A 27,108-nucleotide genomic window follows, 5' to 3' on the forward strand; every position below is an offset into this window, starting at 1 on the left:
GCTGTGGGCTTATCATAGATGGCTTTTATCATGTTGAGGTATGTTCCTTCTATTCCGAGGACTTCAAGGGCCTTAAACATAAATGGGTGTTGAACTTTGTCGATAGCCTTCTCCATTGTTTTTATTTTTAATGAGCTTACTACACAAAATAAATGTCAGAATTGGTGCTGCTGCTATATGTGGGGCCTAGGGGGGTGGGTAGGGACTTTGATGAGGGAAGCAGCTTTGTGGAGAGGGAGAAGGATGCCGCTTTCTTCCTGATTTGTGTATGTGTGCGTGAGCGTGAGCATGAGCGTGTGCGTGATAAGAGACAAGGCTGTCTGGAGGGGAGAGCCAGGGGGAGGCTAGCAGGAGAGTGTAGGTGGAAGGCTAGCAAGAGAAGTGTATTCTGTTCATGAAAGGGCAGCGCACTTGGCTGACCGCTCTCCATGGGCTGTGGGGCTCAGCATATAGGGGGAGATTTGGAGCCACGGACCAGAAATACTGGTTTGGAGTCAGAAAGAAAACACAATATGAAGATGAAAAGCGACCAGAGACACTAGCATTCATTTTAGGCAATGAACTAGGATGGCCAGTGAGTCTGAAGGACTCCCAAAGGATTTCCTTTCTCTGGGCTCCCGGTGGCAGAGGAAAGAGTTGGGCCTTTGCACAGGAGCAGCCTTGACTGGTACTTAACTGGCTTCCAGTGGACTCCTAGCTGAGGGTGGCATGCAACAAATTAGTTTCTAGGCCCTTGTCTTTCATCTTTGCTGGCCTCTTGAAGAACCAGTGTCAGGCGAAGGGTGGTCTCATGAACCTAGGACAACTTGTAAGAAATAGTATCAGCTAAGTTGGAAGTGAGATCACTGGAGCACAGCATAGACCAATTTAAACTCAACATGGCTAAAAGTTAACCTTTGTTCAGATACAAACAAGGTGTGTTGCCTGCCCAGGTTCCCTATTTCTGTTATCAGCACTGTGTTTCAGAATTTAAGGCTTAAAATCTTGCTGTCTGCTTTACTACCACTTTTTCTTAACACCTATTTCTAATTGCCTGGTTTGATGTCAAGGTCTCCCTGTGGTGGGTCCCACCTGACTGACTTGGCTTTAGCTCTTTTTTTCCTCCAGGGAGGAAATATGCCCAGTAAGAGTCCCACCTATGCAGATTCCAATCCACATCTATTTTCCCTCATCTGGCTCTTTTTTTTTTTATATGTACAATTTATTGTAACTTATTTGGGTTATATGTATCTTGTTAGACAACTAGGTGGTAAGGTAGGTATTGTGATTACCTTGATTGCTTTTTAATAATCCCCTGAGAACCACTGCATTATCCTGAACACAGTATACATTTAGGAAGTGATAAAATTTCAAATAAAAGAATGCATCTCTTAAGTAGAATCAAGAAAATGGTTTAAGTACAGATTAGGAGGTTTTAGAAGCTAATGTCTTTTTAAGAGTAAAACCTTTCTGAACAATTAAAAAAATACATTTTATTTTGAAACCTCAAACCTACACAGGAATGTTTTTTAAATTCTTAGGTGCCACTTGTTATGATATTTAATAACAGTTTTTCATGTTAATATCTATTATGAGCAACATTGTGACTTGAGAAAGATGAAATGTGAAACAATGTATCCTAGACTTAAGAACACAGTCATTCCACGCCTGGAAGATCCACAAAATAAGACTCCAAGAGTATGCAACTATGATCTTCTTAAACATGGTACACAACTGAATTAAGTTTTCTGTAGGAGAATACCAATTTAGTCAGTTTTATAGTTATTTTATATTAAGTACCTATATTAAGAATCCATACTTAGTACTTTGATAGATTCTCTTTAAGCTGTATTTTTCAAATCACTACTAATTTACCTTTCCCCCAAAAGAGTGAAAATTTCTTTGCCCTCTGGCCTTATCTGCTACAACTTCCCAGCCTGCTTTTATTTCTACAGACTCAGGCCAGGCAGAATGAACTCCCATCTAAGAATCCAAGCCCCCTGCTTAGTCACTATTCTAGTATCTGGCCAAGGTTTCCTTTTTCTGAGAGAGCAAAGTCTTTCACACTTGTACCACAAGTGTGGTAATTGGAAGTGAAATCTTGTTAAGAGGTAATCTTCATGTTGACTCCCTTTTCAGTAGAATTTAAATTCACACAACAGTGAATTTACTGTTTAAGCCCCCTTTTTAAAGAATGTTGTTTACATTTTATGATTCTTTAGCTGCTGATTAACTCGAGTATTTTTCCTTTTATATGCATTTGAGTATTACACAATTTCAAAACTATAGTTGCTTCTTACTGACTTCTATTAGGATGTAACAATAGATTTCTTTTGTTAAGAAAATTTATCTTAAATATATAAATCTTGCATTGTTTGGATGACCAAGCCAGCCTGAATTTAGAACAGTTGATTCTTGCTATGAGTAATATACCTTAAATCTTTTAAGATAAACAACTAGAATTGATAAGGCAAAACAGAAACAGACTTCAAAGTATAGTCAGCTGACCTTTGACCAAGGATTAAAGGCAATACAGCAATATGATGGACAAAGGTGGTCACTTTAACAAATGGTACGGAAACAACTAGACATCAAATTGCAAAAAAGGAATCTAGACAATGAAAATGAGCAGAATGGATCATGAATAACCTAAATATAAAACACAGAACTACAGAACTCCAAGATTACATACTAACTTTGGTGACCTTGATTATGGTGATGTATTTCTAGATATAACACCAGAGAAATGATCCATGAAAGAAATAATGGATAATGTTGTCTTTATTAAAATTTAAAACGTATGCTCTGCCTGGAAGTGATTATACTAAGCAAAATAAGTCAGAAGGGGAAGGATAAATATTGGATGATTTCACTTATATGTGGAATATAGAGAAACTAAACAGGGTCAGAAAAAAGATGTTTGCAAGCTAACCATAGATCTGAGGCAAACAACAGGGGAGGAGGAAAAAGAAGTCAAAACAAGGGAAAGAAGAGCACAAGGGACCATGGTGATAGATCATGGGTGCTATGGTGTTAGGAAAATTATGGGTACTACACCTGAAGGAAGAAATGAAGAAAAGCCACAAGCAGGGAGATAAAACTTGCAAAATACACCTTACAAAATACACATCTGGTAAATACTATACAAAGAACCCTTAAAACTTAACACCAAGAAAACAAACCACACCAAAAAATTGATCAGAGGCTGTAACAGGTACCTCACTAAAGAAGATTACATAATCTTGAGCTCTAACTGACAGCCAAATGTACATATGTGCACACCAGGATCTTCAGCTAGCAACCACCATCAACATCATTTGGGTTCCTGTATACCACTTACCCAGCACACACTTCACTTTATGAGCCACCATCATGGCAAAGCTTGCAAAGGCCGGTAAAAATCAAAGTGATCCCAAAGAAACCAAAGTGATCCCTCCCCCAAAGGAGGCTGAAGAAGATAGTGAAGATGAGAAAATGTCAAAACACACAACAATGACAGAATTGGAAAAGAGGTTGTCATTCTCAGGAAAAGGCAAGAAGGCGATCCAGCTCTAGCAGAGAAGGTGATTGTTTCCCCAACAAAAAGATGTGGTTGTCACATTCGTTAAGAAAGCTTGATCACCCAGGCCAAGAAGTGAGTTACACCAACCAAAGAGTAGCAAAGCCCGGGAAGAAGGGAACCACATCAGGCAAAAAGCATTGGTAGTCTCCCCATGGTAAGAAGGGAGCAGTCCCCCCAACCAGAGGAACCAAGAAGGCCCAGAAGGAAGACAGCGATATGAAGAGGAGGATGATAATGACTTTGAGCCAGTGGTGATGTAAGCAGCAACTGTCCCAGCCTCAAAGGATAAAGATGAAGATGACTCTGAAGAAACAGCTATGGAAATTGTACCACTCAAAGGAAAGACAGCTCCTTTGAAAGATGTTCCTGTGACCTCTGACAGCATGACTGAGGATGATGAGGAAGATGAGTGTTGACATGGAGGAAAGTGAGGAGGAGGAGGAGGAAAAAGTATCTGTCAAGCAAAAGAAGGAAATGGGCAAACAGAAAGCAGTTCTTGAAGTCAAAAAGCCAAAAGTAGAAGCGACAGAACCAGTGGCATCTTTCAATCTCTGTTGCACATCTTCCTGAATTAAAAAAAAAAGTCTCAGTGATTTTTTGCTAAAAATGATCTTGCTGTTGTGGATGTCAGAATTGGTGGGTCTATGAAGTTCAGTTGTGTGGATTTTGTATTTGCTGAAGATCTGAAAATGCCCTTGGACTTAAGTGTTTTAAAAGTTTTTGGCAATGAAATAAAATTAGAAAAACAAAAAAGATCAAGGTGCACAAACACTCTTGGCTAAAAGTCTACCTCACAGAGTTACTTAGGATGAATTAAAGGAAGTATTGAAGGTGCTATGAAGATGAGATTAGTCGGCAAGTATGGAAAAAGTGGGAGCTGAGGACCGGGAGGCTTTCAAGGAGACAGAAGGGGAAGAGGAGAGCACAGGCCACAAGGAAAGGAGAGGTTTGGGTGGTTTCTTTTTTCCCTCTGGTTCAAAAGCAAGAACTCTGGGCTTTTTACTGTGTTAGCCAATCAATGACAGCCTTCTCAGAACAATTCAAGATGTATGCAATCCTGTGGTTTCTTGGAAATCCAGATTGATTAATTTCAAGGGCAGATGCCCTGTTGGTTTTGACTGGATGTTCATATAAACTTTTTATTTTTTAATCATATAAGCTTTTTAAAGAGATGAGCAGTAGAGCTAACCCTCATCTGTAAGTTTTGGATTTATATTCCTTCCAATGTGCAAAGCCATTTTTTTCCTACAAAAAAAAAGATACACAGATGGAGAAACAGCATATTGAAAAGATAATTTATATAACATGTCATCACCACTAACACCTACTTGAGTGGACAAAAATCTAGAATGCTGTCAACACCAAATGCTGATGAGGATGTAGAACAACAGAAACTTTTTCATTGCTAGTGGGAATGCAAAGTCATAGTCGCTTTTGAAGACATTTAGTGTGGTTTCTTAACAAGCTAAATGTATTCTTATGATCCAGCATTTAACTCCTTGTCACTTAAAGGAGTTGAAAACTGTCAACACAAAAACCTGCATACAAATGTTTATAGCAGCATTATTCATAATTGCCAAAACTTGGAAGCAACCAAGATGTCCCTCAGTAGGTGAATGAATAGACAATGGAATGTTATTAAATGCTATGAGATAGACAATGGAATGTTATTAAATGATATGAGAAAATGAGCTATGAAGCTGTGAAAAGACATAGGTGGTACCTTAAATGCATATTAACAAGTGAAAGCAGGAAATGTGAAAAGGCAGCATACTGTCTGATTCCATAGATATGACATTCTGGAAAAGACAAAACTATAGAGGCAGTGAGTAAATCAGTGGTTGCCAGAGAGGTAAATGCAAGAGAGGTGTGTGGGGAGTTGAGGGGAGTGAATAGGCAGAGCACAGAGGATTTTTATAGGGCCGTGCAATTACTCTGTGTGATAACTACAATAGTAGACAATATAGTAGTAGTAATATATAATAGTAGATAAAGGAATTATACAACCCACAGAATGTACAACACCCAAGGTGAACCCTGTTTTTTTTATTTTTTTTTAATAGTTAAAGCAACAGTATAGTATAATTGAAAATTTTCTGTGTTGTCAGGAGTCTGGTTTTCTGGTCCCAGCTCTACTGTGAACTAGCTCTTTTTTAAATATTTATTCGTACAGAATAATGTTTATGGAGTACAGGCCAGAGATGCAGGGGCTGCTACCAGAGACAGAGTGGGGAGCAGAACAGGCCTTCTGACAAAGTACACTGCTGAGGGGAGCAGTGGTGGGTCAGGAGAGGTCTGCTGTACCATGTGGATCACCTCCAGAGTGAGGGATCAAGCTCATGCTCAAGTGGCTTCAGCTTCTCAATGCTGTGCTTTAACCTGCTAAGCTATCAGGGAGGACTGTGAACTAGCTCTCTTGACCTTGGGTCAGTCAACAACTCTGGACCTCAGTTTGCTTTTCTAATAACTCTTTAAGATGCCTTAAAACTGGGCTGTTTTATATCATTGTAGCTGTGTCTCTGTGATAGTTATGGGGGAAAAGAAATATGCAGATAAATTTGTAAATAAAAGTTTAAAATGTTCTAAGTAAATATGCCAAGGAAGGAAACTAACGTCTTAGCAAATGCTATTTCCATTAATCTTTGGAGTGCCACTGGTTTCCTGATTTACATATCACATTAGCCAAGTATATTAGAAAATCATCAACTTGGGTGTGTGTGTGTTCAGTAGAAGTGTTATCTAAAGAAGGAACTTCAAAGGGTGTTTTCAGAGCTACAATGAATTTCATGTTACAGATATCCAGAGGGAATAAAAACAAACCAGATAAGATCCGGGAATAGGGTTTTTCTGAGGAAATAACTCATGATCCAGGAAGAATTCAGAAAGAGATCTCAGAATTGATCATACATAAATGATCTGCCTCAGTGCTTCTTAACACTGTTGTCTTATGTTTTGGGTTGCCTATTTTCTTTGAGTAGGCCAATGAATGTCCAGCACTTCTCTAGAAAACGCACCTGCCTTCAGGTTACAGACTGCAGGTCTTGTATGTCAGAATGTGCTACAGTAAACACAGCCCCCCAGCCAGCAGCCTGCTTGTTAATCTTGCACTTCTGCCGCATAGGCCACCAATACAGTGCAGAATTACTTCATTGGCAGAGCTCGCTTTGTTGGTGGACATGAGGTCAAATACCTTTGTCCTTACTCTTTGAGGTCGTGGCCTGTTCTCTGGAGGAGTCTCCTAGGAGTTTTGTTTGAGAAGTCTGCTGAGATTTCCTTTTGGTTCCTTTGCCTCCCTTTATCTTTGTTTAACTGTTTTTGAGATCCTCTGCTTCTGTATGCAATAAAGATGTCATTTCCTTTTAAAATTTTTCCCCAAGACTTTCTTTTGATCCTGCTTTCTCTTTCCTGTTCAAATCAGAGGGTTTTTACTTATTTATTTATTTATTTATTTAATATCCACCTACTTGTCAGCTTCACTGATCAGCTGTTAACAATTATTTCCTATTATTGAGAGCCTTTTGACCAGGTGTGGTGGTTAGGTTCTTTAAACGCATTAGCTTAATACTATGAAGTAACTTTATCCCATTTTAAAGTCACATAAACTGAAGCTCAGAAAGCTAAACAGATTGCCAAAGCCTCATAGCTAAGAAATAGTAGCCAGGACTTAAATTTCAGTAGGCTGTTTTGATACTGTAGCCCAAGTTCTTTAACCTCTGCACTAAAAGTGTCAATTGGGAGTAATATAGAATTTAGTACTTTAAACTATATCATGTATGTCAGAGATGTATGAAAATTGAGTGGCCAGTACTGGTTTATTTACTTATAAACCAATATAAGCAGGTTTATACTAATTATGTGCTTTCTTGGACACTATTTTTTAATAATACCTTGTGCACTAGAAGCTGTCATCCCCATTTTAAAATATGTAAAATGCAGCAATTATTGAAGGTATATAAGTCAATAAGAGATGGGGTGGGGGAATGGAATTCTATAAGGACACCCTGCAGTATGTCCAATTAAGAGGACTTAGCTGGGAAACCATAGAGGGAAATTTAAGTTGAAAAGTAACAATTTTAAGTACTTTTGAGCAGCTCATCAATCTAAATGAGTTTCATTTTTTAGCATAAGTTATCTACTGGAAATTAATGTATATTAATATTACATACTCAAAAACTCCACCTATTGTTTTTTTATGAGGAAACAGGGTAAAGGGAATAAAGTCAGGACAATTTTATTTGATGTTTATCTGAAAAATAACCTCTAAAGATTATTTGGCTTGTTTTTTAAGACTAATGATGTGTGTTTTGGTTAGTCATATTTCAAAAGTACTTCAAGTCAGGGCTGGCTTTGGAATAAACTGTATGGGCAAGAGTGAGTATAACGTAAAGATAGCATTTCAAGTTATTGGAGGATGAGTGTCCCTCCCTGTGTTGTTGGGTCATAGGTGAATCATTTTGGGGACATTAGATTAAATCTTTACCTCAACCCTATTTTGTTTTCAGTTTGACTTAAAAGTGAGTTGTGAAAAAGTGAAGCTATCAAAGTTCTAGAAATGCAGGTGGATATAATATAGATTTATAAAAATGAGAATGTAAATAGATATAATATTGTTGCAGGAAACATAAAATAGTAGGTAGAAGCATTAGTAATGTTGGTAGGTTTCAGTACCAAAGATAGAAAACTTCTAAATGGCAAACAAAAAAGGAAGTTATTTTTAACATAACAATAGGTAGCATAACAATAGGTGGTAGCTGGTAAGCTTAAAATCCTTATATACCTGTGAGTAGGTTGTATCTAGAATCATCAAATTTTGGAGCTAGAAAGAATCTAATCCAGTTGCTACATTTTATGATGGTGATGCTGAGACCCAGAAAAGACCGTTTCCTTACTCAAAGCGATACATTCTGTCGGATCTCCAGGATCTTTTGCTGACTCCTCTGCAGTTGCGATTGTAGAAATCTGAGTGCAGAGAATTAAGACACTGATACAGCTAGTTAGCACAGTAAAAATTTTAAGTCATGGACCACTCAAATAACACAATCCCAAGAAAGGACCAGACCTTGTTAGAAAACTTAGATTTTTGAAGTCTCAGATAACACAAGTTTAGAGGATTACTTGTTGCCATTGTATGTAATAACATTTTTAAGATTCTGGGTATTTTGTCTAATGAAATAGTAAATACTTTAATCCAAATTCAAGTTCAGATAGGTTTACTTTGGTCATATCTTAGAAAAATTTAAATAATTTGAACAGAGGGACCATGACTCAGGTTTCATTGTATTCCATTGTATTCAATTTACTGGAATTTAATTGTTCTTAATATTTATGCATGCATGCATGCAAGAGCTACGGTGAAGGCCAGAGGTGGGGTGGGGGGCAGTAAGAGGAGTCACCAGAGACAGAGTGGGGAGCAGAACAGGAGGAGCAGCTGAAATAAACTGCTGAGGGGGGGAGCAGCAGAAAAAACAGAAGAGGTCTGCTGCACCATATGGGTCACCCGCCACCTATAGCTTCCTAGTGCTGAAATCCAACCAGGGAGGCCCAGCTTATCTGAATTTAAAGCTTAGTAATGAGTAGAAATAAAAAGCAACCTTCTTGTAAACATAAACTGTATAATGTGATGACATTTGTCCATGTCTACAAAAAAAATTCATAATAGCCTGTCATTTTCTCTACAAACGATATGCAGACACCACACAAAGTTACACAGATTAAAAAGAAACCAACACAAACAATGCAGTAATACACTAAAGAGCCCATCATTAGTCTAGTTTGACAGATGAGCTGAGACAGCTTTAATTGGCTTTCATGAATATCAGTACTACAAGGACCACTTTAATTTTATGACCCTAAAGACAGATTAATTTGCCATCTGAAACAGTGCAAGTGACAAGAACATCACTTAGTGATCTGTCACTTTCCCTCACCTTATTTTCTAATATCTATAAAGTTATAATTTTAAAGGCACTAAATAAATGTATAATTATTTCTATTTTACAGTCACCCTCTAAATAGTACTGCTTAGACTTAATGTCTAAGACATTGGTGATTAATGTCTAAATTCTCTGTCAGCTACTTGTTCTTTGTAAAGCATATACCACTTTATATAAATAAATAGTACATATGTAATATATATATATAACAGTTATCTATATAATCAGCAAGCATCAATTATCACAGGGTTTATTCAGTTCCTTTGAGTTAAAGTTGTTGTTTGTAGTAAGTCTGTTTCTAGTGCTAGATATGTTTCTGATGCTACCGGATTTCTTCATGAAATTCTTGATTTAACTTTCCTGGTGGAACCTCCAATTCTAAGGTAAGAAAGAATGTTGTGAATATTTTCCTGTGTTCTTTTGGTAACTTCTACCCAAAAAAGTATCTGGGTTAATTTAATATCATTAAAAAATTTTTTTCCGCAACTGATTATTTTTTCCTATATACTCTTTTTATTTTTATTAATTCCTGTTCCAACTCAGTTTATTTTGTCAATTATAATTTTAGAGTGTATGTCATGCTTTAAAAAAACAAACAGCCAATGTTACTCTTTCAGGGGTGAATCAGGTGCTGGGAAGACAGAAAACACTAAGAAAGTCATTCAGTACCTTGCTCACGTTGCTTCTTCACATAAAGGACGAAAGGACCATAATATTCCTGTAAGTTTTGTTCTGTTGTTATGTTAAATCTTAGATTTATTTTTTTGTAATTTCAGAAACAAGAATAAGGAAGCAGACTGCTCAGTATACAACTCCATTGTGAAAGCCTTGGCCCTCTCTCTACCAAGTCCCACCCAGCAGCCCTTGTTCCATCCAGCAAGGGAGCAGATTGTCCAGGAAATTGCTTTTAACTAGTTATTCTAAAATGGCAGCAATGATGGCTGTAATTTGAGGCCTCATTTCTAGTAAAATTTGGTGAGAATTGATGAGCAGTGCTTACAAAGGATTCTTACTTTCCCAAAAAATAGACCCTCAGGTCTTCCTAGCCATTCTTTCAGAACTTGCAGAGCAGTGTGTTGCTACTGCCCGCGGCAGCTAAAGCTATGGGTTCCCCTCAAAGAGAGGGTAGAAATTTGGGGAGAATTGATGATAGCAATAGGGTAAGAATATGTCATTTATCCTTAATTTGTAGACATGCAGAAATGGTAACTAAAATGGCCTGAATGAATGCCAGCCTAACCAACTTTCACAGTTCTAGATTGCACGTTGTCTTGGTGCTTTGGATATGGCTTACTGCTAGTGAAAGACCCAAACTTGCTAACATTTGCATTTATCTGTTTGTAATGAACAGCAGGAATCGCCCAAACCAGTGAAACACCAGGCAAGTGCTTTTCTTTATGCTTCTTAGTCTTGAGTGTTTGCACTAATTTCTGTCTTTAGATTGACTCTCTACTAGAAACAAATGCCATTAGTTCTGAGGGAAATATGTCATGAAAAAAATACTTAATTTTGAAAATTTGTTGCATAGAGGCTTATTCTTTCTTGAGAAGCAGCATGCCATTTTGCTTTAAATTTGTTTTCTAAATGAATTTTAATATTTATTTACCCCATTATCATGACATTGAATTGCATGCTTATGGAGCCTATACTTTTAGGTGTGTCATATACTAAGTGGGGAGATTTTAATAGTTAATAAGCATAAAGGAACCTAGTTTTGTCATATGCATTAAATTTTGATTTTAGGGCTGCAACTTGAAAGTTGTACCTTTTGGGTTGACATGTTTCTAATCTGTTAAAATGTTATGACCTCTATGTATTCTAACATAAAGGCATCATTTGTCTAACATATAGTTATAACTTTCTTTATTCAGGAGAAGTAGTTGGAGAGTGTTCTTCCTGATAGCAGATGCCCACCTTCACCCCTTAGAGGGTGGCACTTCACAAATGGGAATATTTCCTGCCCATAGGAAGTGAGGGAATATTTCCTGCTCCTAGGTAGTGAGCCAGTTGCCTTAGATAGAATGAGACATCTGTACTTGGACTTATTCCCTACCCCCGCACTGGAATGGTTTTAGTTTGACTGTTTTCCACAAGCATAGTGATGTAAAACTAATATAAAGCAAGACAGGATAATGTCTTATGGTAGTATATTAGAAAAAATCAAACAATTAAAAGAATAGCTACAGATATAAGATCTTCAGATATTTTTCATAAAATTCTTGGAAATTCTCAGATAGTAAAGGTGTATTATACCTGTGATGGCTCATGAAGTTCTTTTCCCCCTTAGCTGCAGACCCAATCAGTGATACCAACTGGAATGCTAATGAAATTAGCTTTATCTCTAGGATATTTAAAGCTTTCTCTGCCTATTAAGGAGGAATCTCTAGACCAGAAACCAGTTTTCCTTTGTGCTTTAGAAGTGCATACTAAATGACCTTTTAATATGTGTTTCCAATCATCAGCGAAATAGTGTTGAATAATTATTGTACAGATTTAGGTGTTCCAGGTACTCTGGAATACAGAAATCATTATTGTTAACATTTTTGTTTCAATGTCATTTTAAACTACGGAGTGGATCCCACTGGTATGAGTAGCATGCCTACCCTAGATTTTACTTTGGGTCAGATCAATCCTGGGTGACTGCTGCTTTGGGCTGCTTTGTGGTGGTTGTTGGTATGCATGTCTTACTGCATGTGTTCATCCTGCACAGAAACTTCAATGCTGCTTTTCCCAAGTTTAATTTAATAGTGGTCTAGTCAAGTAGTAGCTGTGCTTATATTTTCAGAAATAGGAGAGGAGCACTGGTTATCAACTGATTTTTCTTCCCCAGCACACCTGAGGAGTATTGAGATACTCGTGAGTGGTAGGAAACCATCACACCCTGGAGAGGGTTATGTCAAGATATAGTACTACTTTGCCCACACTCCTGGAGTGCCCTTGTTTATGACCTATGTAGCCCATTTTGAGAATGACTGCTGTAAAATAACAATGTTGAAACTCTGTACTTTGTAAAGTCAGTGTTTCTTTCAGTTGATATCACTGGTTTGTAAGTTTACACTGACATTCATAGGCAAGACACTTGGTCTCCAGGGATCATTTGTATCGATTTCTAGATGATAGACTAGTAGACTATTATCTATAGACAGTGGTATGAATTATAAAAACAAAGGGAAAAGCATTTCTAGGCTTCTGATTTTTTTTTTCTTGTTAAAAAAGAATGAATAAATAAAACTTGAGGTTTAATTCATATATAAGAATCACCCATTTAAGGTGTGTAGTTCAGTATTTTTTAGTGTTGACACAAGATAGTCAGTTTTAGAACATGTTCATCATCTCAAAAAGAAATCCTATACCCACTGGGTATTGCATTTCCTCCCTAGAAATGATTAATTTACTTTTTGTCACTATGAATTTGCCTGTTCTGGACATTTCATATGAATGGAATCAAAAATGTGTCACTCTTTGCGATTGTTCTGTCACTATATTTTAAGGTTTATCCACCTTGTACTAGGTGTAAGTACTTAATTTCATTTTTGGTCAAACATTCCTTATATTTGTTTAAATGCCCCATTCATCCATTTACCAGTTGACAGTTGGGTTATTTCTTCTTTGGGGCCATTATAAAGAATATTGCAGTGAACTTTTTTGAAGGGATGCAGGGGTCAGATATAATGTTTTATTTCTCACGGGTGTATGCCAAGGAGTGGAATTCTATGTCATGGGATAACTCCCTTTAACATTTGAGGAACTCTGTTTTTCAGTGTTTGCACTGTTTTACATTCCTATCAGCAATGTAAGAAAGTGCTATTTTCTACATGCCCTTGTCAGCACTTGTCATTCTTTTTATTATAGCATCTTAGTGATGTGAAGGGATTGGTCTCTGATGTTTACATTTAAAATTTAGACTTCATTAATACAGTATGAACAAATACAAGAGAAGTCAATTTTCAATATTAAGGTCACAATATTTAAGATTTAAGCATTAAATAAACATTTACCTATAAACTTGTGCACTTTTTATAACAAATCTTCTTTGGCTTTATCTCCTAAGTATCCCATTTTGATGTCATCATCTTTATCATAGGTGACTGTTAAGAAGCCTAAAAGTCTTGACAGTGTTCCCAGTGTTCAGTGTCATTTCAAACTCTGAGCATAGGGTTGTTTCAGAGCAGATTTGAAAGTGACTAATTTCTGAAAGTTGGCCCTCTGCTAGGAATTGGTTCCTTTCGGCCAGTCCAACTGTCTGGGCCTTTTGTGTCATCCACATCAATATGGCAGCTTCAGAATGACTTCATGTCATTCTGCTCCAAACTGCCTTCCACTAAGACCAAAAGGTATAGAAAGCAGTAACAAATTCAGAAATTAAAGCCTGCCAGTACAGATTGGAGTCTGGTCCTCAGCATGGTGATGAGTTGCTGCCGTTTACTTTCACCCTCCTCTTTGGGTCAGTGGGGCTCCCTTAACTTCATCTGGTCCCCCAGGTACATCATGACCCCAGCCCAAGTCTTCTTATGTGTTGAACTAGAGTTTTGTAAGAGCTGTACATTTTTTAACCAATTTCAAATTTATCCTACATGTGTCATATAGCAAGCATTTGTAATACACTATACAACAAACAAGTTTGTGCCCTAAGTAGTAAACCTTTAGCACATTATACAATTGTAAATCTTTGAACTGTAGAAAAAGCACTTCAAAAGCTACTGAAGTTTTTCCCCGTGTTCCCAAATAATGCCTTGTTATCACAGAGAATAGAAATAAAGGACATTGCTTTTTGAATTCAGCAGAAAGGTTAGCACTAAATCACTGCCCGTTGGTGGCTTATACATGACTTTCATACAAGATGTTAGTACCACTACCTAAATGTGAAATTGATCAGAGCAGAAAAGATCAAACTTAGTGATAATCCCTTAATTTAGGGCCATTTCTGCATGTTTTGCTATATTAGCTTTGTGTTAGGTTTTTATGATTCATTTGAGTCTTTGAGATCTTACTTGGATTAATATCACAAATCTTAGAGAAGTTCTACCATGACACTGTTAATGTAATGCCCTCAACAGTAGGAACACAGAAGCACATGAGTTTATAGTGACTATGGTAACTGTGCGGACACTTAATCTAAACCTTTGTTTCAACACCATTACTTCCCAAATACTACTAGAGTGTTTTAGGACCACTGATTATCCATTCATTCAATAAATAATCATGAGCATCATTTTCACCTGATACTGAACTAGATGTAGGGAATATAGCCAATTACTTAAAGCCAACAGAGAATAGAATCAGAATACACACAAGGGGTGGGGGGGAATCAATAAACTTAACCCAAAGAATCATTATAGTCATGTGTAAGGAATATTAAAATGGGATATACAATACCTGCTAGATTTTAAAGTTAGATTCTTATCTAATGTATTTTCACTATGATTTGACCAAATAGAGTGCAATTTTAAGGTCTGTGTGTTCTGATTACTTGATTAACAGTAGATATTTAATGTCAGGGTAATGCTTTACTTTCTGCTGGCCAGAGTCAATGTTTGGTAGTCTCTGTGATCAGTATGTAGAAACTAAGTACAACAAAAAGCATACTGGAGCCCAGCCAGTTGCTGCAGAGCCAGTGTACCAAGTGTTTTATGATGTTAGTCATAAGCACATGGCTGGAAGTCACCACTGACCTCCGGGGAAATGTCACTCTTTTCTATCACAGAATAACTAGCCTTCTCAGTGATGACTCTTGGTTATTGGTTAGTTCAAGATGCCTTGTATAAGAGGTCTTAATTGTTACCGTGTCTAGAAAGGTTCACATCACAGTCTGGTGCTTTAAAGTCAGCAAGACTGGAAAATTCAGTGTATAGGGAGCAACATCTGATCAACAAAGAGTTGGCAACATGTAATGAAATGTACATAGCTTAGGGTTCTTAACAGGACTGGTTTCTCACAGGTTTCAGTTGAACACAACTGCAGATTGCAGACTATCCTGCCTTTATCCAGATTGTATAAGGAAGAAACCTGTAAGGATCCTTCCCTCGCTGTGTCATGTGCTGTAGCCCATGTCCCTACCTTCTAACTGTAAGGACGTGGGAACCGAGGTTGGTTACTGAGACTGTGTGACATATATTGTCCCCTAATTTCTTCATTTGATAATAACATCACAAAGCAACTAACTATAAATAAAAATATGTGAGCTTCCTTATATTCTTTTCTTGCTTAGAGAATCACACTTGCTAGCAGTTTTTCTTGTTTCCTTCTTTTTAGGTCTCAAATGCCATGGGTTTTTAAAAATATAAGCCTAAAATTGGAAAAATCATGCTTAGTGAAATAAGCCTGAAAGAAAAGGAAAAATACTGGATGGTTTCACTCAGCAGGAGTATAAAGGACCAGGCGAGAAAATAATAATAATGAACAGGCTATATACCAGAGACATTTTACAGGGGCGGAGTGGGGAATGGGATCAGAAACAGTGGAGGGAGGGAAGTGCACTGGACTATGGTGATGGCACAGGGGTGATTTGGTGATGGGAAGCCCACGGGGATTACAACTGAGATGGAAAAGGGCACAAAATGATATAAAAATAAACTTATTTATATATATGAGTAAAATTTGTATTGGAAAAAGCAGGTTTATTTAAGTCATACAGTATAATTCCAAAATTACATTCCGGGAACACAACTTCACTTTTTAGTGCTTTTCGTGGTTAGAAATGGTAACATGCATTCCCATGCAGCTTTCTGTTGTTTCATGACCAAAGCTATATCAGTTTACGTAGATGTTTTGTTTGTGAGCTCTATTTTATAGCCTAATCTGCACATAATGTGAAGACTGAGTAAAGCATATATTATAGCAAATACTGTATTCTTAGCCTTTTAGATTTCAGCCAAGAAATCAGTAGCATTGTCATCTTTGTCATCTCTGAACGTGGGGATAAATGCTCAGAAAAATGCTAAGACTTCTGTCAGCTCAGGGGTGATTATTAAAATTAGCTGCCTTAAATCTTTGGAACAAGTCAGGGTAGAAATAGAAATATTAGTATTAAGTTACTAATTGAAGCATCATGCTAAATATCATGAGTGCCACTTAGCTTTATTTTCAGAATTCTCTGCCTCTAATTTCTGTGCCTTGGACAGGTTTATCTCCAGATTGATCTTCTCCAGTCAATGAGACATTTTCTCTTCCTTGTGATCACTTTATGGACACTAATGTTTTTCCTCTAGCTGGCCAAAGCCTATTATGACCAAAAATAAGAAGCCAGTGAAAGTTGCTGATGGGAAACAAAATTAAAGAACTGAGGAAAAGTTTTTGTTTTGTCTTTTCCCTGAGGACTGGAGTAAAGACATTAGATTAACATATTCTTGCTTTTATTTATATGTTTGTTTGTGTGTGTGTGTATATGTATAATGTCTTTTAGGGGGAACTTGAACGGCAACTTTTGCAAGCAAACCCAATTCTGGAATCATTTGGAAATGCGAAGACTGTGAAAAATGATAACTCATCTCGTTTTGTAAGTTTAAAAGCACCAGAAACTTTTCCTAAATTCCTAGTTACATGTCTAAAATGATTGTTTAGCCTTTTATATACAAAGTGGGGTAACACAAGACTATGTCAGTAAGAAGCATGGCTGTGACTTTGGATTAATAAAAGGTTGGGGAAGTTGAGCTTCTATCATTCCTTGGATCAGCATTGAGTGTAAGCCATAATTAAATCTTAAACTCTCCATCCTAAAAGCGCTGTGTTTAGTGGCTGTGTCAAGACACAATGAGCTATCGGCTTTGGTATGTACATCTTCATGAGGATTTTCAAGAACTTCTAATGGAAAATGCTTTAGTTTACCACATAAATTAAGTTACCAATCTATTTTGATTCTCTCCTCCAAAGAAACAGTTTTGTGCCCATTTGTCTCATTTTTGCCTAAAAAAGATAAAATAGTATTAACCAGTCATTTGTGTTCCTTGATAAAGAATGTAATGAATGATTCTTGTTACAAAGTGGTAAGGATTCAGTTATCTGCCAGGGTGTTTTTCCACTCATTATTTTGTGATAGCTGGAAGTGTAATTCTTATAAGTTATCTGTTGCTACCTAATCTATCACTCTAAAAATTTTAGTGACTTAAGATACTATGCACAGTTTCTGTGTGTGCCAGAAGTTGGCAACAGCTTAGCCTTACACCAACATATCCTGACCCAAAAAGTTGAATAGAAGTATTTCTGGTAGGAACTTATCTTACAGTTTATTGGCAGGAATGATTTCTGAGATTATTTTCTAACAAGATTGATTCTTGTTAGACTGATTCATATTAGACTCCAATAAATCCTATTTTAGCTGAGACACTACCTTCCAAAGTACTGTGCTACTATGTAATAATCTTTGGGTATATGCAAGCTGATACAGTAACAGTTAATATTTCCTTTAAAAAAAAAAAGATTTTGATAAAGGTATTGTTCATCCATTTTCCCATTCTGGGCTTTAATTCTTCGAAAGTCAACTTTATATAGTTTAGTAGTTACTGCTGTTATCATAAGACATTAATTCACAAAACTAAAATTTTAAGATTTTAAGATTCCATAAATAATAAGTAATTAGCTCCATTGATTGAATATATTTCAGTAGTTTTGTGTGGGTTTTACTCTTTGGTTCTCAGGGGACTAGATAGTAGCCAGCGTGGGCTCATTTTTAAATTAATTTTATATAAATTCAAATTTTTGTTGTACAGTTTAATCATTAAGCACCTATTTGTCAGACACTAGTGCTTTCTTGATCTCTCCGTTTGGGTGTCTAATAGATTTATTAAATTTAATATATCCTAAATGAAATGTTTTCCAGTCAAAATTTATTCTTAAAGGGATTCAGGATAGTATGTTTATAAATGGTATCATCCCTTTATCCAGTTGTTTAAGTATAAAATAAAAACAAAATACCTGGGAAATATCCTTGATTGGGAATTTTTCTCATGATCCTTGACCAGGCCAGGAGTGAATTCTGTTGGTGAAATTTGCAGACAGTATTTCAAATCTGTCTAAAGTTCTCCTTCCTCTTCTAAACAAGTAAAAGTCTAATTCCCCATCTGAGGCATTTCCCTGTGCTACTCTCTAGCAGTGTCCTATCACTCTCCCTCATAGCACTTCTCACCATCTGTAGTTAATGGCTCTGTTACTTATGCTCTCTTTCTGAGGAGAATAGAAGTTCTTTGACAGCTGGGACTTTGTCTACCTTGTTCTCTGTATCCATAGGTCCTAGCACTGTACCACTTACATTTAAGTCCATAATGGACATATTTTTGGAGCCCATTTAGTTAATATGCGTTAGGTACCCTTCTAAGCTGTGGGAATAGATCAGTGGGCAAACAAAAGTTCCTAGCCTTGTAGAGTTCGCCTTCATTTGGGTTTTAACTTATTTTCCATGACTTGACATAATGCACAGTACACCCCATGTGCTAGACACTCTGAGGTATCCTGCCACCATTCAAACGCTTGGGTAGAAGATACATGGGGTCCAGTATCCCATTGCTCTACGGACAGGCCAGGCCTGGGTGGAGATTAGTGATGTACATCATACTGAACGAGTAATGGTAAAAATGAGTTCTGTGTTTAGTGCAAATTCACAGTCATTATTTACAAGCCACATGCCTGCAATGAAATATTTGAAACTATAAATTCCATAAGCTTTAAAATCCATTTGTTTCCATTTCTTTGATCTGATACAGACGAGTAATTTCCTGAAGAATATCTTTTCTTTCAAAGATGCTAGCATATGGTTTGTATTAAAAGGGATTCTTTAAGAGAGCATTACCCTTATGAAAATAATCGTTCACAGTTAGTCCAGTTCTATGTTTATGGAGAAGGAAAATGCATTCCAGATGGAGGAGAGTTATGTAGAATGAATCTCTTGTAATGAAATCTTAAAAGTCAGGGCTTCAATTTCACAATAGTTGTATCAGCAGATACATTTTCCCTCAAAGTTTCAGTAGCAATCACTTGCTGTGCTTGTGTCTTTCCCCCAAACTGATTTAAACTAGTACATTTCAGTAGATAATTCTCCTCTATTGAAGAGAACTAAGGGTTGTAGTTATTCTTCCTACCTTTGGCCACCAGATTACCATGAAAGCAAGTTACATTTCTGCATCCTTATATATAGTTTTTAATGAACAGGCACTAAAAACAGTCTGTAAGTAAATTAAATGAACCCCTAACTTAAGTACTCTCACTTAGTCTTCCCTTGCAGGTATACTGAGGCAAGTGTGACAGTAGAGAAAGAATATGGCCTGCACCAGGCAACCAGCATCTTCAAGTCAGGGGCTGTACACACAATTGTTTCAAATACACTCTGCCGCCTTCCCAACATTGCAGTGTCCAGGGCTTGTGTGTTTTAGTATCTTACTCTGACTCATCAGACTTAGGGGTGTCTGTGTTCCCATTCAGCCCATGTCTCAACACCATTTTTACCCAAAGTTTCTAGCATCCTTTATGTTAAGTAATAAGGCCACTTAGTTCTCATGAAAATTTATTTTAGTACTAACAAAGCTTGCGGTGTAGTTTCATGATTGAGGTTGCTAAAGTATTTAAAAATAGCCATCTAACCTTTGAATTAAACCCTAACTAATTCCTCTTAGAATGGGTTTTCCCACTTGGGACATATTACGCCTCTAGAGTGGAGATTTTTAGAGGAGTCAGTTAACACACATACATAACACATTATCTGTGCTACAGTATTTTAAAGTAAATTACAGATTTTATAATGACTATAAATACTAAATTAGGAAGGGGGGAAACAAACATGAATTTTCCCTGTAGTGTGTTGTTATGTATACATCATAACTACCCCAGAAAAATCAGTGACAATTCAGAAGAAACAAAATTCCCAATTGTATCAGAATACCCAGATTGTCTTACCGCATCTGTTAAGTGAAATTCTTAACAATTTCCATTTTACATAGAAGAAAGAATTCTAGTTGTCTTTGCTGTTCAGATTCTTGCAGTAATAGTCTTGTTCTTGGATGGTACACTGTGATATGAAAATGCATACCGTTTAAACAATGTTGAATGTATTTGTCATATTTTTATTAGTGAAATCCTATACAAATATATTGAGCACCATAATCTTGACCTGTGTGGAAATCAAGGAATGGGCATTTTTACCACAAATCTTTTCACATAATGTTTAAAAGATTAGGGACCTACTTAAAAGTGAAACTCTTCTTGTTTTCCACTTTAGTGGAAACAAATTTCCAATTTGAGTTTTAATAAAAATGTTGTTTTTTGGGGGGGGCCCTCCCTCGTGGTGCAGTGGGTTAAAGCACAGCATTAGGAGGCTAAAGCCACTTCAGCATGAGTTTGATCCCTGCGCACCCTCGAGGTGACCCACATAGCGCGGCAGACCTCTCCTGACCAGACCTCTCCTGACCCGCCCGCTGCTCCCCTCAGCAGTGTACTTCATCCGCCAGCCTGCTCTGCTCCCCATTCTGTCTCTGGTGAATCCTCTCACCATCCCTGAACCTCTGGCCTGTACCCAGCTTTGTATGCATTAAAAAAAAAAGTTTTTTTGAAGTATTTAATTACATATGAGGGCAAACACTTTTTTTCCTTAGGAGAGAGCAGGAATGTGGTCCCCCACTACCACAAATTATGCAGATGTGGGAATCTATATTTAACTCACTTTTTAACCCCACAGCTCCTCTCCCTCACTTTTGGTTAAACAACCACCTAATTTGCCAGGGTGTCCAGCATTAAGGAATATATTTAAATCATGGATTACTGAGATAGTAAAGTGGTTTTTGGCTTTTTTGTTCTTGTTACCTGTGATTCATTTTGTCATGTCAAAGTGCTTTGATATATCTGAATATATAGTTGAACTACAAAATGTCGTTCAGCACCAAGTTGATAATTTTCAACTATTAATACTTTTTGTTAAAGAGTTTTCAGAATATAATCAAGTCTAAAACAGGATCTGTTTTCAGAGGTAGTAGTTTGTCATGAGTCTGTGTGCATAGAAGCCTGTGTTCATCTCCATACTGGAGGTGTCTACTGTCCTTTTCTTAATTCATCCCTTTTTTCCCCTACTCTTTGCTAGAGCCTTTTCATTTAGCCAAAACATATTTTTCTGGCACTAAGAGCAACCATGGACGCCATCTATGAAAAGGAAAGGGAATAGATTTGGCTAGGGAACTGATGAGATTAGATGTATGTTGGTGACTGCTTGTTTAGCCAAGTCAATGACCACATGTCTAAATTACTTTGGGACATTGAACTGTTCAAAAGGTCAGAACCTTAGTTTTCTCCTATTTCTTTGAATCTAACTTCCTTTCCTTTCCTATTCTTTAATTCTCCGCCAGATGTGGAAGAAAATATTAACTAAATGTAAAATTATCAGATGTTAAATTTTAGATTTTAGAATTCAGAGTTACCAGAATAATAATTTTGTCTTATCCAAGTAAAGAATTTCTTTGTTTAATGAATTCTGAACTTCTAATTGGGGATGGTAAAAAAAAATTGAATAGAAAATAATATAAGAAGTTGAAAGCTTTAAAAATCATTTGATAGGTACATATAGAAGAAGTTAAACAGGCATGTGGTTGAAAGCTGAGAGTTTGTATTAAGATGTGATGAATTTTAAGGGAAATAGTTTCTGCAGCAAAAATTTGGTGATAACCATATGATTTTGATTAACCTTTCTGCAGTATCAAAATGAGGAAATTTGAAAAAGCATGTCCTTGTACAATTATGTTGGCAGGGTATTCTTTGCAGCTTTGAAGTACTAATGCTGTCTTTTGACTACTGTCTCTTCAAATAGCAATTTTTTAATACAGTGATTTAGAATTTGCAAAGAACTTTAATAGTCAGTATAACATCAGAACCCAACCTTTACTTTTTGAATTTCTTTTTTGGACAGTTCTGCTGTAAAGACCGATAGTTTTGAACTGTATTCCTTTTAGAAGGTCACCCAAAGGACAAAAAAAAAATTTACTTATTTTAAAATTAGAACAAAACTCTTTCTCATAATTATCGTGTGAATCCCCTGGAATGTTGTATAAATTTTAAGCACATTATGAGTTATTGGTGATCTTGAAGCATTTTGCTGCTGGTTTATTCTAAGTATTGATTAATTGCTCAATTTCCAGTGATGATAAAAAAGGCTAATAGTGAAAATGCTTAGGAGGATAATGCAATAATTACTGTTGCATTAGCTTTTAATTTGCTTATTTGACCACCCAGAGCATTGCATTGTCTTTCAAAAAGGTATGGAAAAAAAAAAAAACCACAAATGCTCAAAGCAGGTGTTTCTGTGAAAGTTATTGGAAGGGAAAAAAAAAAGTTATTGGAAGGAAATTAATGATTTATGTGCAATTGCAGTTCTTTGAGTTGATCATTCTAATTAGTACTTTAAATATAAATCTGAAAATGTTTTAGAATTATGGAGCAAAAAAAGTCTTCCTCTTTTTGATAAAATTATGAGATGTCAAAGTTTTTAATATTAATCCAGTATTGCACTGACAGTACAAGGGCAGTAATAAGTGAGGTGCTATTGGAGAAAGAGAATGTGCCTATAATTGCCACTTCTGAATACTGTTTAGCCAGAATTTTGTATTTCTTGAAAATAATGCAGTAGTGCCCCATACAGTTTAGAGGTCAAAATCAGATTGCCTAGTGTCAAGGGTTATACGCTTTCCAATAGTTTTATTTTTAAGGAATTTAAACCATCATAGAACTCCTTTAAATCTCACTTGAAGCAAGCCAATACACTTGGTCAGCTGTAGCACCCTCGGCTCTCTCCATGGGCATTGTTTGTGTGCAGCCTGCTCTTTCCTGTGTTTCCATAACACCTCTCAGGCCTGTTGAAGTGTCCATACCAGGTTGTTTTTCAAGTATTAAGAGTGCAGCATCTTGGTTCCACTTAAGTTTGAGCCACATTAGACCAGCATCTCCGTGCCATAATCATGTTGGTTCTGTAAAGTGATTATTTGTATAAAAGTAGTGCTTACTGTGATGGGAAGCCCAAGGGGATTGCAAAAGTATTCACCACTAATAGTCAAGTACCCTCTGAGAGATGGATTTGCTTTGTGTCTCTAATGGAATTTAAATTACCTCATTAACTTTGGTGATAGAAGAGCACCTCATTAGGAGATAGAAGTTCATCTTTGTATATGATGTTAGGTAAGGGTATATGTACTCTGTTTTAGGTATTTCTTTTTCAAGCACCATTTGTTAAAAGGACAGTGTTTTCCCTACTAAATGACCTTGATACCTTTGTTTGAAAATGAATTGACCACATATGTGATTTATATCTGGATTATACTCTGTTCCATTGATCTGTTATCTCTAGCCTTACACCAGTACCACACTATCTGAGTAAATATATATAGCTTTTTGCAAATGAGTAGTGTGAGTTCTCAGCTCTGGTCCTCTTCAAAAAAATTTTGTGACTCTTCTAGGTCCTTTGCATTTCCCTGTAAGTTTTAGAATCACCTTCCAATGCCTTGACTTCATATGATAGTATGCTTAGTCTGTCTTTCCTATCCATTGTGGAGTAATCCTTTTTTGATAATTATTTTATATATATATATATATATATATATAAAAGTGTATATTGTATATAAGTAAGATTAAACCATATTTGCTTATTTTGCTTTCTCACTTTTGTTTTCTTTGCCGATTTAAATATTTAGTGTTTTGATAACTTTATAAAATGAATTATAATTACTAGTTTCTGTTTTCCTAAAACAGTTATGTAGAAAAGCAATTAAATATTTCTCAGAAATGTGTTAAAACTGATTCAGAAGACAACTCCATTTTTTTAAAATATGATTCTGTTCCTTTTTTTTTTTGATCATTTTGGAATCTCTTTGAATAGATTTCTCTTCTGGATAATCATTGTTACTCAGTTTCATAGTCTCTCAAATCCATTCATTTCATTACAGGACAAGATAATAGTGTTCCTTTAAAATCATTAGAATCTCTCATAACTTCGTAACTTCAGAAAAACCTTTAAAAAGTTATGATTGGGGTTTCAGGTAGCTCTCTTGAAATTTGTTGAGGCTTTTTCTATAATTTTATTTGAGGCAATATTTAGGAAACACTTCTAACTACTTAATGGACATTTAGAAGGGTACATTGTCTTATTATATAATGTTCAAATCCTTTCTGTCCTTATTTTCAGTATCCTCTTAATTTATTTTTAGGGCAAATTTATTCGGATCAACTTTGATGTAACTGGTTACATTGTCGGGGCCAACATTGAAACATGTATCCTTTTTCATAATTGGATAATCCCAGATAAAAGAATGATTCACTCTCCCTGTAGCCTCAAGGCAACCCCTCTATAGTGTCATTCCAGTTATTCAGAGATGCGTGGGTGGTATAATGATGAGCATAGCTGCCTTCCAATTATTCAGAGATTGTCACTTGTTCTAATGCCTTCCACTACTGAGTGTGAACTCCCAAGTGGTGCTGGAGTTGTTTCTAACACCGGGCCATAACCTATTTAGTGGTTGGAGATGTGTAGGGCCTCCCCGGCCTTCAAAGGTGAGGATTACTGGAAATATTTGTGTGCTTTAAAGATTTTCTACTGTCATATTAAACTACTTTTTAGTTATTGTTGTTGTTAGCCTGTTTTTTACCTTCTAACTCTGATATTTGTAAGGTGAACATATTCCTTTGACACAGTCTTCATGAAAATACAGTTAAAGTAGTTTGAGTTCATGTTAAGGAGAATCTGCTAGAGAATAAAACATAGTGTTAAGTATTTAGAATAGTTAAATGTCACATGGCCTTAAGATATAAGTATATTTAGAATTTACTTGATCGAAGAATAATGGAATAATTCCATATAATAGTATACCAGTTAGAAAGACTGCAGATGACAATTCTGATACTTGTTAGAATTATTTCCAGTGATGGGAATACATTGTTTTTATCCCTCACTTAAGGGATCAGTCAAAATTTTACTGTTAATTCAAAATATTTTGTGTCTAATATACTCAGAAAATATAAGAAGCTCTTGAAAATGGCAGAGGAGTGGATCCAGATTTTACTCATAAATATCACATTATAAATATTTTCATGTTATGGTATCATTCATTTGAATGTATTTTCACCAGCTGTGAAGAATGTTTGGGATAGTCATTAAAAATGTAGGCAATATAGTACATACAGGGCTGATTCTTTGGAATGCCCCAAAGATAGTTTAATAAAGGCAATCATCTTCCAGAGCACTGGAACTGAATCCTGTGAGAGCCCAGTGTGACTCTATTCAGTGACATACCTGGAGCAGGAAACATGACAGGCAGAGAACCAACACAAGTCTCAGCTTTGTGCCCACAAACACAGGCAGTAAGCAGTCTCTGACACGGGGGAGTGAGTGGCCTGCCCTGGGGAAGTCCAGGTGGGTAGGCAGGAGCAGTCTGTGGGTATTGGTGGCTGTAGTTCTCCAGAGCCGCAAAGGGAAGGCCAGCAGTTAATCTAGTCACTAACTGGAACTCATGGAAATTTTATCTGTGGTGACAGATGTAGTCCAGATTTAATTGCTAGCTCTGCACTTTGTTGTTCCTTGGTGACCTTGTTTGTGAAATTGTGAATTCTAGTATAAGACTTTTCCTGCCTTCAGTTTTTACCACCTCTTACACATATATCTTTAAGAGCTGTGTTCTTTGAATCCAGAGTAGTGGTAGGGTGGAGTGAAAGTGAGGGAAGTACCCCAGTCTTTGTTCCCTCCCAGTCTATTAGCAAGAAACATAATTGCATATTTTTTCTTTTTCACTTACAAGAATGGTCCATTACAGGATAATTGGTATATGAAAGAGAAAGAAAATGTTCTATAAATTTGTACAGCACTGAATGAGAACTACCTTTTCAATGTAATCCTTAACCATCTTTGCTCAGACCTTCTGGAAAAATCTCGTGCTGTTCGTCAAGCAAAAGATGAGCGTACTTTTCATATCTTTTATCAGTTATTATCTGGAGCAGGAGAACACTTAAAGTGTAAGTTGCAGTGTTTTTTTTATTTTATATTCATTTGAAAATCTTGAAATACTAAACATTTTTGGAGAGACAGACCACTTTGGGGAAACAGTAATTTCATATATATACACACCAAAATTCTTGCTGGCTGAGTCATGCAAACGAAACTTCAATGCCATGAGATTATCTTTGTCTTTTTCTCTTTAATTTTTTATACAAGTTCTGTTTACCATTTATAAAAGAAAAATACTTTTAATAAAATTAAGGTAAATAATGGTACTAGACAGAGTCTGGTGGATTTTTATTTATTTTGTCATGAATCACAAGGACTTGAAGATTGGGCAAGATAAAGTAGTATACAGTTCTGCCTGGCTTAGAATTTAACCGGGCCTGAAAAAAGAGTAGAAGATGCATAATTTTCTAATTATTTCTGAGTCTCTAATTTAATGATGCTCTTAAATGATTTTATATAATTTGTCTAGCTATCATAGTAGATATAAATACATAGTAATACTTTACTTATCTAGGGCATAGATTTTTGCTAACCACTGAAATCATGGAACCCAGAAATTAGAGAAAAATCTGCAAGGGGAACAAATAAGCAAGAAATAAATGCCAATAAGAAGCTCAAAATTCAATATTACAGAGTATATAGCAATAGTGAAGAAAAGAAACCCCTCCCCCCCTTCAGAC

At 36.3% G+C, this 27,108-nt stretch overlaps 1 protein-coding gene across 7 annotated transcripts in view; it reads left to right on the forward strand.

Annotated features, from left to right (window-relative positions):
- The window catches only part of MYH10 (myosin, heavy chain 10, non-muscle), a 130,013-nt gene that overhangs the window by 37,885 nt on the left and 65,020 nt on the right, over positions 1-27,108 (forward strand). For 3 of the 7 annotated variants that reach the window (XM_012726191.1, XM_012726193.1, XM_004684602.2), the window contains exons 5-9: positions 10,092-10,194; positions 10,826-10,855; positions 16,877-16,969; positions 24,639-24,702; positions 26,338-26,436. In XM_012726191.1, coding sequence (XP_012581645.1) covers positions 10,092-10,194; positions 10,826-10,855; positions 16,877-16,969; positions 24,639-24,702; positions 26,338-26,436 — 389 coding nt within the window. The remainder of the gene's footprint in view (positions 1-10,091; positions 10,195-10,825; positions 10,856-16,876; positions 16,970-24,638; positions 24,703-26,337; positions 26,437-27,108) is intronic. The other 4 variants (XM_012726192.1, XM_012726194.1, XM_004684604.2 and 1 more) reach the window with 2 other exon arrangements.

This window comes from Condylura cristata, unplaced genomic scaffold (assembly GCF_000260355.1).
Source record: "Condylura cristata isolate star-nosed mole 26May11 unplaced genomic scaffold, ConCri1.0 scaffold00017, whole genome shotgun sequence".
NCBI classification, from domain to species: Eukaryota; Metazoa; Chordata; class Mammalia; order Eulipotyphla; family Talpidae; genus Condylura; species Condylura cristata.